At 39.1% G+C, this 12,919-nt stretch overlaps 1 protein-coding gene across 4 annotated transcripts in view; it reads right to left on the minus strand.

Moving 5' to 3' along the window:
* The window catches only part of whrna (whirlin a), a 156,354-nt gene that overhangs the window by 30,349 nt on the left and 113,086 nt on the right, over positions 1 to 12,919 (minus strand). For all 4 annotated transcript variants that reach the window (XM_052103941.1, XM_052103940.1, XM_052103945.1 and 1 more), the window contains exon 6: positions 8,877 to 9,089. In XM_052103941.1, coding sequence (XP_051959901.1) covers positions 8,877 to 9,089 — 213 coding nt within the window. The remainder of the gene's footprint in view (positions 1 to 8,876; positions 9,090 to 12,919) is intronic.

A 12,919-nucleotide genomic window follows, 5' to 3' on the forward strand; every position in this document is an offset into this window, starting at 1 on the left:
AGTCATCCCTGCTGCTTGTGCACCTTTTTCTTCCACACTTTTCCCTTCCACTTAACTTTCTATTAATGTGCTTAGATACAGCACTTTGAGAACATCCAACTTCTTTTGCAATTACCTTTTGAGGCTTTCCCTCCTTGTGGAGGGTGTCAATGATGGTTTTCTGCACAACTGTCAGGTCAGCAGTCTTCCCCATGATTGTGAATTCAACTGAACCAGACTGAGAGACCATTTAAAGGCTCAGGAACCCTTTGCAGGTGTTTAGCTGATTAGAGTGTGACACTTTGAGCCTACAATACTGAACCTTTTCACAATATTCTAATTTTCTGAGATTCTGAATTTGGGGTTTTCATAAGCTGTAAGCCATAATCATCAAAATTATATCAAATAAAGGCTTGAAATATCTTACTTTGCTTGTAATGAGTCTATATAATATATTAGCTTCACCTTTTAAGTTGAATTACTGAAATTAATGAACTTTTGCACGATATTCTAATTTTTCGAGTTTCACCTGTATATATATCATTTACATTTTTTATCCACTATAGGAAATTAATTGGAAATACTAAAATACATTATGCAAATATAATATATATGTTTTTGTCAAATAAATATCAATAAATCAGACACAATGCAGAACACAACCACAAATAAATGAAGTTTAAAACATCCACAATTGACTATATTAGTAATCTCTCATTGACTTCCATTGATTTCATATCAGGCTAATGATATGTTTACCCCTAAACCACACCCTAACCATCACGCGAACTTATGCACATCACTAGATTTGAAAATCATCATTATCTGTGAGACAAAGTTTATGCTAGAATTTTGATGTTTGAAATAAATGACAGGAAACATCATAACTCTGTCTTTTCTTTTTTATACAATCAGATTTGACTGTGGTGCATTGTCATGTTTGACAGCATACTGGAGCATAATTGCAAAATCTTCAACACAAGTGGTTTAGAAAAAAATGCTACAATTTGACAAATAATATATATATTTTTTTTATAATGTCTAAATATATATCCATTGCATAACTTGTGATAATATCTAGAAATTAAGTTTGTTAGAACATGAGCTTATAGAGATCAGCCAATGCATGGAGCACCAGAGCCATCTGAACATAGTTGTTATTTCATGAAGTTGTTGACTTTTATAATAGCAGATGTCATCAGAGACCTCCAGTGCTTGACAAATTGTGATGTTTTGACACTTTCAATTTACTGAAATGAAGGCTTTTTTATTGAGGTGAAGATAACATAAAATGTACTTGTTTTATACACTCTAAAAGATGCTGGGTTAAAAACAACCCAAAGCGGGTTGTTTTTAAACTGGCCACTGTTTAATTATGTGACAGAACACATGTTGGGATAAACTAACCCAGAAAGTAGGGTTGTTCATTTTAACCCAGTAAATGGGTTATTTATTCAACCCAAATGTTGGTTCATTTTTACTGGAATGTTGGGTTCATTTGATCTCATAAGTGGGTTAATATATTTAGACTGTTTTATTCTTAAAAAATATTGGAAAATAAACCACACCATAAACAAATGTATAAATATGTAATAAGTATATTTAAACTCATTTTATAAAGCTTAACTTAAAAGCATGTAGAACATGAAGTAACATTTATTATTAATGTTAAATACACCCGGCATTAAAAACATTAATTTATTAACAATACCCATTGCATTGTTAAAAGGATAGTTTACCCAATAATGAAAAATCTCTCATTTACTCACCCTCATCCAAGATGTGTATGAATTTATTTTGCTTCTAAAATTATTTGTTTTGTTCAGAATATCTCAGCTCTGCTGATCCATTCTGTGCAAGTGAATAGTAGCAAGAAATTTGAATATCCAAAAAGTACATAAGGGCAGCATGAAATTAATCCATATTACTCAAAAGTGTTATGATAGATGTGGGTAAGAAACAGATCAATATAAAGTCCTTTCTTACTCTAAATCTCCACTTTTACATCTGAAAGAAAAACTAAACAGGTGACACGTGTGACTTTTAGATGTGAAAGTGAAGATTTATAGTAAAAAACAGGGACTTCAACATTGACCTGTTTCTCACTTTTCTCACTTTCACAGTCTTTTAACCACTGGAATCATATGGATTAATTGGATTCTGCATTTATGTGCTGTTTGGAGCTTTTGGTCAACAATCAGTTGCATTGTATGGACCTACAGAGATGAGACATTTTCTAAAAATCTTAATTTGAGCTCTGCAGAAGAAATCACATCATGCACATCTTGGATGGCCTGAAAGTGAGTAACTGATGATAATATTTTATTTTGGGGTTAACTATCCCTTTAAATGTTACTTATAATTCTAGTGTCTATTACTAGAAAACTATTTATGTAAGGAATTCATAAAAATTTATACAAATTTATTAAATTAAAATAAGAATTGCTGAGTGTAGGATGTGGGAGAAATAAGGCCTTGACATCTCAGCCTGTTGGAGATACTCCACCATATTTGTTCCAACATACAAAAAGACTAAAGGTAAAAAGGTTAAAGAAAGATATCAACCCATAATGTTATCAATCTTACAGTCTTTAGAATACTGGAAGCATTGTTAATAAATGTAAATGTTTCTGTAAACCAGTTTGTGATTTATCACACAAGTATTTGCCTCACTGCTGATGGTTTTAGAGTACAAAGAAAAATATCTCCGGTTACTCATGTAACCACGGTTCCCTGAGATGAAGGGAACGAGACATTGCAATGAACGCTTTGGGGAAATTCTGGAAATTCCTTTTCCACAACCTAGTTGAAGCCCTTGTATCATAACGGCAATCTTATGATTGGCAATGCAATTGCCTCGTCCTTTTAGGCACATACTTTCCCTATATAAGCGGACACTCAAACACCATTTCTTCAAAATTTTCTGACTGAAGGACAAGTATGTATGCTTGTACCTCAAACTCTGAAGTAGTAGTGTGGCCAAGTTTTGCAATGTCTCATTCCCTTCATCTCAGGGAACCGAGGTTACATGAGTAACCGGAGACGTTCCCTATCAATTCAGTTCACGAGACATTGCAGTGAATGCATTGGGGAACGGAGTCCCATCATGCTGCACTACAGAGATGCACCTTGGTATAAACTCTTAGAGGAATATGTATATGATGTCCGTTGGGCAGTGACTTAATATGTCTTCAAGTGTGTATGAAAATGAATAACCCTACATGGTGAAAACCAGCAATTCACTGGGTCTTTGCTGCGTGAAGGGCACCAATCCGGATACACATGCCACTTTAGTGCACAGAGGTGTCTCGTAGACGGCGCTCTAGCTTACAAAATGGTGTTAATTACAGACTGAGCAAATTTTTCGCTGTGCTCCATTCAGGGGCCATACATGTAGGTTCCACACCTCTGGCTGAGGATGCCAAATCGTGCCCTGTACTTGAGAGAGCAGATCCATCCTCAGTGGTATTTTCCATGGAGGTCTGCCTAATATCTCAATTTCTGGAAACCATGGCTGGTTGGGCCATTTTGGCAAAACCAAAAGAACCATTTCCTTGTCCTCTGGGGCTTTGCTGATGACAAAGTGGAGAAGATGTAAAGGGGAAATGCATATTTGCATTTCGTCGACCACTTGTGGGCCAAGGCCCTCTTTTGGATTGCCAAAGAGGGCAGTACCAAAGAGGGCAGTGGTCTGTCTCTGTGGAATCAAATAGGTTGACTTCCAATTTGCCGAACATTTCCCAAATCCTCAGACTGTCTGAGGATGAAGTCTCCATTCCCCTGCCATTGGTCCCTGGCGCAGCGAGAGGAGATGGCGTGCTCCACATGAGGAGGCTTTGTGCCAGGCTCATCATTGGTAGTGATCAAGTGCCGCCCTGGCGATTTACGTACGCTACCACTGACATATTGTCTGACTGAATTAGAATGTGATGATTCACTATGTCGTGATGGAAAGCTTTCACCGGTAAGAAGACAAGCATTTCCAAGCAGCTGATGTGCCATGCCTGTTTTGCAGCTCTCAAAGTGCCAAAAGCCGGACATCCATCGCACAGCGCACCCCAACCCAAGCTGGATGCATCTGTGGTCATAGTACTATGTAACATAGTAGGCAGGCTGAAGACAGGATGAGATGATGATAATATGAACCCAAGTGCAGTTTTATTTTAGAAAGTGCAATAAATCCAAAAAAGTTAATTCAAAGTGAAAACAAAACAGAATATAAATCCGAACCTAAACTTGACTATAAACTATGACTTGACTTAACTAGACTAGACTAAACTATGACTTGACTATATGATGTGAATATAAGAAAACAAACAAAGACAAGAATTAAGGATAATGTTACAAGATTAAACAATCACATGATGTTACACCAACAATACTCCACAAGAGACAATGGCTAACATGAGGGCTTAAACACAAACAAAAGGGTAACAACATAACAAAGCATCCAATGACAAGACAGAACTAATAACAGAACTAATAACATACGGACCAATAACAGAACAGAACTGATAACAAGTTACATGAGGATAACAGGATAATCACATGAATAGACAAGGATGTGAACCAATTTAAAAATAAAAGACCTGAAAACACGAACATGAATCTAAACATGAAACAAGAACACACCCTGCTGATAAAGATTTGGAGCTGTCCATGTTGCTAGAGCAGCCAGGCAGCAGTGGGTCACGGTGACGCACACATGCCCCCAACACCAGGCGTGACTTAGTACATGGTCTTTGAGCCAGCATTGGAGAGGTCTCATGTCTAAAAGACCCAACAGTATGATGGCAGATGCTGCCACCATAAAACCCAGCATTTTCTGAAAAGACTTCAGTGGAAATGCTTTCCCCAGTTGGAACTGAGACAGACACTGGTGAATGGTCTGGACGAGCTCGCTCGTGATGTGTGCATGCATGCTCTTGGAGTCGAGTCGAACCCCCAAAAAAGAGATTTGTTGACAGGGGGAAAGTGTGCTTTTCGCCCAGTTGACATTGAAACATCAAGTCACTGTGCTCGCATAGCAGAGCCTCTGATCGGGCCAGTAATAGCCAGTCATTGAGGTAATTCAGAATGCGCATGCCATTCATCTTCAAAGGAGCAAGCACTGCATCGACACATTTCGTGAACATGCACAGGGCCCGAGACAATCCGAAGGGAAGCACTTTGAATTGATATGTCATCCCTTCAAACGCGAATCTCAAGAAAAGACTGTGGAGCTGTATTTCTGCAAGTAATTCAGGTGCATGCCGTGAAGGGACCATCGAGGACAAAGCTCTGTTGAAGCGAGGTGGTCTGCGTGTAGCCATGTTCAATCATTTTTAGCACCCAATCTGACATCCCCATGAGCACCCGACCCACGTTCACGTAACAGGATAGCGGGCACTTTATATTTTACACTAATTGTGATAGCGTGCCACTCACCGTTGGGAAGCGGTTGTGCACAGTGTGTGAAATGGTGAAGCATTTAGGGTGATAGATAGGGTGATACGGTATGAACTAAATTAATCATGTAGGTGATATATTTTGGATTCAAAACTGCAAATTTCGCCAAAAGGAGGTGTAATTTAAAAAGTAAATAAACCTATTCAGTGTCCAGTGGGCATTACATGCTAGCAAAGCTCACAATGCTAGTTTGTCTGATAACAGTTGATGTCTTATGAGCTGTCCAGTTCTGATTATGGAACATTATCTTTGCATTTTCTGGTGTAAATTAATAATATTATAGATTAAAAAAAACACTGACACAAACCTTATCTCACTGAATAAATCCTCCAATTTGATCGGAGCGGTTCTCTCCATGCTATGAACTGCTTACTCCTGAAGACAATCCAAAAAGCCCGCGTCAGGTAACTCATCAGCTGGGCTGTTCTGATGCCACCACTGGGTTGCCACATTGTGGTGGGGGGAGGGGTGTATAGATTCAACTGTCAGTGAAAATAACCCCGACACTAACCCAGTGGCTGGGTTACACAAAATCTACCCAACAGAGAGACAATAACCCAATAAAATGACCCAACAGGCCCAACCCAACATTAAGGTTGAAAAAATAACCCAGCATTTTTTTAATGTATGAAAATTAATGGTGAAAGGAAAATATTACAAGTATATTCAGGTCATTTTTGACCTGTGAACATCACAAATGTGACTCACAAAGAAATGGTTTAAGGATCTAGTAATGACACCTCAGTCTTCATTTTTAGTTTTTGCACATATCTCATTTGTTATGTTTTAGATAGACTCTAAATGTATGCACTAGTAATTTTATTTTGACAGTTCTAGGTTATAATAATGTTGCTACTGGAAATGTTCCAGGGCCAGAAATGTGCAGTAGCTTTCTAATTCCTTTGTTATTGTTTACATCCTTGAAATGGTCTATATCAACAGACATTGCTGTCTCGAAATACTGTCATTATAATTATCATTATCCAGGGAATACTTTTTTTCTCAGAGGTTGCTCTTTCATAGATCATGCTTCATTTAATTATCAACTTTGCCTCAGATATTTTTACTACAATTCCATTGGAGAAATATATATTTTTTAAAATGAGATATTTCATTAGGTTAGTTTCTTAGTTTATTTTAATTGAAACAATCCTAAATGTAGCTCTATGTAAAAGACAAACATCTCAAATATACAGTATAGAATAGAACAGATATAGCCTACTCTAAATCGAATACCACCCTACCATCCATCAATCCAGCTTCAACCGCTTATCTGAAGTCGGGTCGCTGGGGCAGCAGCTCCAGCAGTAAATTGAATACATTTTTATCAAATAGAGACGTGGAATAAAGTGACGAATAATAAATATATACACCGATCAGTCACAACATTAAACTACCTGCCTAATATTATGTAGGTTCCCCTCGTGCTGCCAACACTGTGCCAACCTGCATCACAAAATAGCACTTTGAGATGCTATTTTTCTCACCACAATTGTACAGAGTGGTTGTCTGTTACCAAAGACTTTGTAAGTTCTAACCAGTTTGGGCATTCTCTGTTGACCTCTCTCATCAACAAGGCCTCTCCGTCCACAGAACTGCCTCTGACTGGATGTTTTTTGTTTTTGGCACCATTCTGAGTGTTGTGACTGTTGTGTGTGAAAATCCCAGGAGATCAGCAGTTACAGAAGTACTCAAACCAACCCATCTGGCACTACAATCATGCCACGGTCCAAATAATTGAGATCACATTTTTTCCCCATTCTGATGGTTGATGTGAACATTAATTGATGCTCCTGGCATGATTTTATGCACTGCACTGCACTTCAGCCACACGATTGGCTGATTAGATAACCGCATGGATGCCTGTTAGTGCCAGACAGGCTGGTTTGTTCTCTAGAATTTACTCAGAATGGTGTTAAAAACAAAAAACATCCAGTGAGCGGCAGTTCTGAGGATGGAAACGCCTTAGTGATGAGAGAGGTCAACCGAGAATGGCCAGACTGGTTTGAACTGAAAAAGTCTATGGTAACTCAGATAACCGATCTGTACAATTGTGGTGAGAAGAATATAATCTCAGCTGTTTTGGCAGCATGAGGAGGACCTACACACTATTAGGCAGGTGGTATGTGGTGTTGTGGCTGATCGGTGTATATAAAAGTGGCTTGCACTGTACATGGCTGTCAAAGTGCTCAAGTAAAGAAAGTAATACATTAACAGAACAATTGTGGATAATTCTTGCTATAATATTAATGTGCATAGTACATATGTATATATATATATATATATATATATATATATATATATATATATATATTTTTTTTACCTTAGTATCTCTGCAAATCTGACAACAGTGTTGAGATCTCTTCTGAATCTCTAGAGGAGCCACATGTGAGATTGCTGGGTTGTTTATCTCAGGAGAAACTTCAATGTTTCTATTAGCTCTAATTGCCGTTTAGTAGAAACAGCTGATATATTAAACAGATCACTTTTGAGACTTTTGATTTTTAATGGAATAATTAATATTAAAGGGATAGTACTGTACACTGAAAATGTATAATTCTCTTATAATTTAGTCACCCTCATGCCATCCCAGATGTGTATTACTTTCTTTCTTCTGCTGAACACAAGCGAAGATTTTAAGAAGAACATTTCAGCTCTGTAGGTCCATAAAATGCAAGTGAATGGTGACCAAAATTTTGAAGCTCCAAAATGAACAAAGTCTGCATAAAAGTAATCCATGTGACTCCAGTGGTTAAATCTATATCTTCAGAAGTAATATGATAGGTGAGGGTGAGAAACAGATCAATATGTAATTCTTTTTTTACTATAAATTCTCCTCCCTGCCCAGAAGGTGGTGATATGCACGAAGAATCCAAATTGCCAAAAACAAAAAAAGGATGTGAAAGTGAAAGTAAAAGTGTAGATTGTTCGAAAAAATACATAAAAATGTATCTGTTTCTCACCCACACCTATCATATCACTTCTGAAGATATCGATTTAACCAGTGGAGTCTTATGGATTACTTTTATGCTGCCTTAATGTGCTTTTGGAGCTTCAAAATTTCAGTCACCATCCACTTGCATTGTATGGAACTGCAGTGCTGAAATATTCTTCTAAAAACCTTTGTTTGTGTTCAGCAAAGGAAAGAAATTCATACACATCTGGGATGGCATTAGGGTGAGTAAACGACGAGAGAATTTTCATTTTTGGGTGAACTATCCCTTTAAATATAATCCAGTAGGCCTTCACAAGACTTGCAATCAATGTGATTAGAGTGAAATTCTGTCTCATTTAAATTCTTGAGTAAATAAATATAAAAGATAAACAGGGTTCCAACACCAAAAAATAAAACGGACTGAAAATGATGTAAGTACCAGATTAGGGACACAACAACATTTAGCACTAAGTTTGCAACATTCTGTCATAAATGCACATGCAGGTCTCCTCACCTTGGCATGTGTATTGAACAACTCAATGAGGGCCATGACAAACTGTTCAACACCGATGTGGCCGTCGCGATACTCCTGGATGTAGTAACCCATTGTCTGCCTTTCTGTCTCGGTCAGCAGGTGTCTGGCCTGTTCCTCCAGCATGCCCCTACTTTGGTTCACCAGACTGGACAGAGTCACCTGAGAACCAGCTACACCTTTATAAAAACCAGCCTGAGAGAAAGAAGAGATTTATTTTTTTTTATTTTTCGAATTAGTATATATATATATATATATATATATATATATATATATATATTGTATGAAAATTTTAATCTTAGAGGGATACTTGAGTTAAATGTAAATTGTATATAATGTATATATAATATAATAATATAATGTAAATGTGTATAAAACCATGAGGAGGGATAAAGTTAAAAAAGTGAAAAGAAGAAATCCAAACATATTAAGAGCAGACTAATATTTAGCTCCAGGCACTTGCAGTTCATTGAGCCCTAGAGCAAACATTTTGAATCATGCAGTCTTTACATAATTTTCCAAATGAGAACATCATTGGATAACCTTTGGTACATTCCTGATATCATAACTCACATCTCCATGAAGGAGAGGGATGGTACTCAGTCTCTCTCTGACCCTCTTTCCCATTTTCTTTAGGTTTCAGCTTGAAACTGAAAAAGCTTGAACATCTCTCCTTGAGATCACTTTTCCTTTTAATTGGACTACTAATCAAAAAGTACTGCTTCAGAGTCACCATGATCATCTATCAGTATTACACTTACACTAGGATCAGCATGCTCTCCAAGTCACCAGTCAGGACATCTCCAAACCACAACAACCTGTCTGTCTGTCTCACTGTTTATCCATTCATCATTGGTCAGTGACAAATAATGACTGAAAAGGTATCAAACAAAAAGATTTTACACTGTAGAATTTTATGGTTATTCTAGATTGAAACAGTATCCAATATATACGCAAGTGTGTGTTTGTTTGTAAATATATATATATATATATATATATATATATATATATATATATATATATATATATTTATTATCGGCGGTGAAGAAGCAGATGGCACATCTTGCCGCGGCGCCGCCAAACTACCGCGCCCCGCCTGCTCGCCGAAGGCGTCCCCCTGCGGCTAAACAACAAGTAGCTCCGCCTCAACCCGGGCCCTGCTCTCAGCCCCAGTGTCAAGCACCTCGCAGGCGGCATACGCCCCCCCGTCTCCAGGACCCCTTCAAGGACCAGGAAAGCTCTGAAGCGTCCCGTGTCAGAGCCGGTATAACTCGGTAACATTGCACAACTGACCGGGTGTTCCGCTTGCACACAGCACCCTTCACCAAGTTGATCCAGTTCGCCTTCTATCCCAGGTTAGCCACTAAACGTCACTCCCTGGATGTTCTCCTCCCTAGCCTTCTACCCACACAAGTCACAGGTGCTCTGTACTGGGGTCGGGCTCCACGTGCTTAGTTCCCTTTTCAGGCAAACTCCCCGCGATGCATTTCCCACGGTATGGTCCCCCTGTCGGTGGCCCCGCGTTTCCCTTGGGCAGCCCCGCTGCTCCGGTCGCTGTGCTTGTAGAGTCCCCCCTCATTAGGCTGGACCTACCACCGCACCATTTCCCACAAACAGCTTCACAAACCTTGTGGTGTATTTGCCACATTACCTCCCCCTAGACTGGGCATGATGTGGCCTCCGCAGGATCTTTTCCCCCTGAAAGAATAGGACCAGGAAAGACCGCCTTCCCCGACACATTTCATAGCATTAAGATAGCCCCAGCCGCTTCACGTCCAATGTGAAAGACATAGTGAGAGAAAAGGCATGGCTGCCGGGCTTGCTCCCATGCTAGTGATGTAGTGCCTGTTCTCCCCCGTAGGGGTGCGGGGAACCTATGGTCTGTATGTGACACTGCTTTCAGGGAGTTGGGGAGGGCTACGTGCAGCCGACACAGTTGCTTCTAGCACACAGCAGCCTGCTTGCACCTGTCTCGGCAGTTCACGTCACACGGTCAGTGCGTGGTGTTTTTATATGGTACCCCTTGTGTCACTTCATTCGACACAACGTCGAGTGAGTGACAGAAGGGGAACGTCATGGTTACTGTTGTAACCTCCGTTCCCTGAGGGAAGGAATGAGACGTTGTGTCCCTCCTGCCACAGCACTAGACCTACCACTGTAAACAGCCGTATCTTATTTTCGGCTCCTCAGTGCAAAATCCTGACTGGCACTCGCTGCCCCGCTTCCCTTTATACCCATATGTCCGGGGTGGGACATGCAAATTCTGTCTGCCAACTTGACTTTGGCCTTTTCTCAGGTTCAGAGGAACGTTTGGCATCCCAGGAAGACCCCTTGTGTCACTTCATTCGACACAACATCTCGTTCCTTCCCTCGGGGAACGGAGGTTACAACAGTAACCATGACGTTCTGCAGACAGAAATGACTTGTTGATGAGAGAGGTGAACAGAGTATTGCCAGACTGGTTCGAACCAATAAAGTCTACAATAACACAGATAACCGCTCTGTACAATTGTGTTGAGAAGAATATCATCTCAGAAAGCTATTCTGAGATGAGGGTTGGCACTGTTTTGGTCAGCACAAGGGGACCTACACAATATTAGGAAGGTGGTTTTATGTTGTGGCTGATCAGTGTTCATATATATATATATATATATATATACAGTGATTAAATGTTGTTTATGTTAAGCATTTGAGTCTTTTGGCATTGGAAGTGTCTGTTCAAAGGTTTGCAGGTTGCAAAAAGCAATCCATGGGCTTTCTAACAATCTATCCTCTAAGCCTTTTCTTATTTATTTTTTCCAGCTGAATTAGCAGCCATATTAAGCAATTATTGGTTGGAGATATATGCTTGTTAGCTTGCCTGGTTTGCAGGTGCAGCCAAGCAGCACCAGTGTCTATATTATCAAACAGTAAAATGACTCAAGCCTTTGAACTGAGCTTGATCAATACAGACAGAGACAGTGGGTAAGAAGAGTGAATGCTGATCATGTCAGCTCTGATCTAAACTATTCTTGCCCTTATTCTTTTTTTATTCTCTTAAGAGCAAAGCAGGTTTCATGTTGAAATGTTGTAGCAGTTTAAAAAAAAAAACTCTAATCATAGAGCACTCGAACAAGAACTAAATTGTTTTCCCTGCATTATATAGCAGACCATTTATTTTCACCCAATTTTTTAAGAAAAAGGCCCTGACCCCTGTGGCCCATGTGGCTAATGTCCTTCAATAAACATTGAAGAACAGCTAGTCTGGAGAGATCTGCTATTCTTGCAAATAAAAGCAAGAAAAAGAGATTAAGAACAAAAAGTGGAACGTGCATAATAAGGGCATGATTTGTAACTGAAAAGACCAGTTTAGAGAAGAAAGAATTTCCATGGTTCAGGTTGGTTTATGCTGTTTGTAGCTAGATAGGTGCTAGACTAACTAGTGGATCTTTTCAGCAGGGTTCTCAAAAAATACACTACAATATTAAAAATGTTTATCCAGTCAGAATTTATTCCTTGATGCTCACAAGCGAAGTGTGACTACTGTTTCACAAATTGCATACCTGAAGCAGTGCATGAGTTTGAGCTCCACCCCCTCAGGCCTTCAGAATTTCTTCAGAATCCCTCAACAGTGCAAATGAATGAGCAACGAAAGTCATATATATGGGAATGGAATGCATTTATGGTCGGAGATATCAAGTAGGAATATCCCTCATCCAACTTGAATGGAACGCAGTATAAACGTGTACCCTGACAAACTAAATGAATTGGAAGCAACATTTAAATCGCAAATATTATTATATTAGATTAGAAGTATTATAGACCTCCTTGGTAGATTCATATGAAAAAATTATGATTTTTGAATGTCTGTTCTGAAGACGATCATTTCACAAAACAATCATGCTGCGGTTCAAATTAGGCTTCCTTAAAGTAATTGCAGTTTCAAGTTCTGGCTTTCCTGCGTGGATGTGTTTTTAAAATGTCAGTTGGTATTACTAGTTAGCTGCGATAAAATGCATGATGCCCAAATGGATATGGTGTCTTAT

The sequence above is a fragment of the Xyrauchen texanus genome, chromosome 34 (genome assembly GCF_025860055.1).
Source record: "Xyrauchen texanus isolate HMW12.3.18 chromosome 34, RBS_HiC_50CHRs, whole genome shotgun sequence".
NCBI classification, from domain to species: domain Eukaryota; kingdom Metazoa; phylum Chordata; class Actinopteri; order Cypriniformes; family Catostomidae; genus Xyrauchen; species Xyrauchen texanus.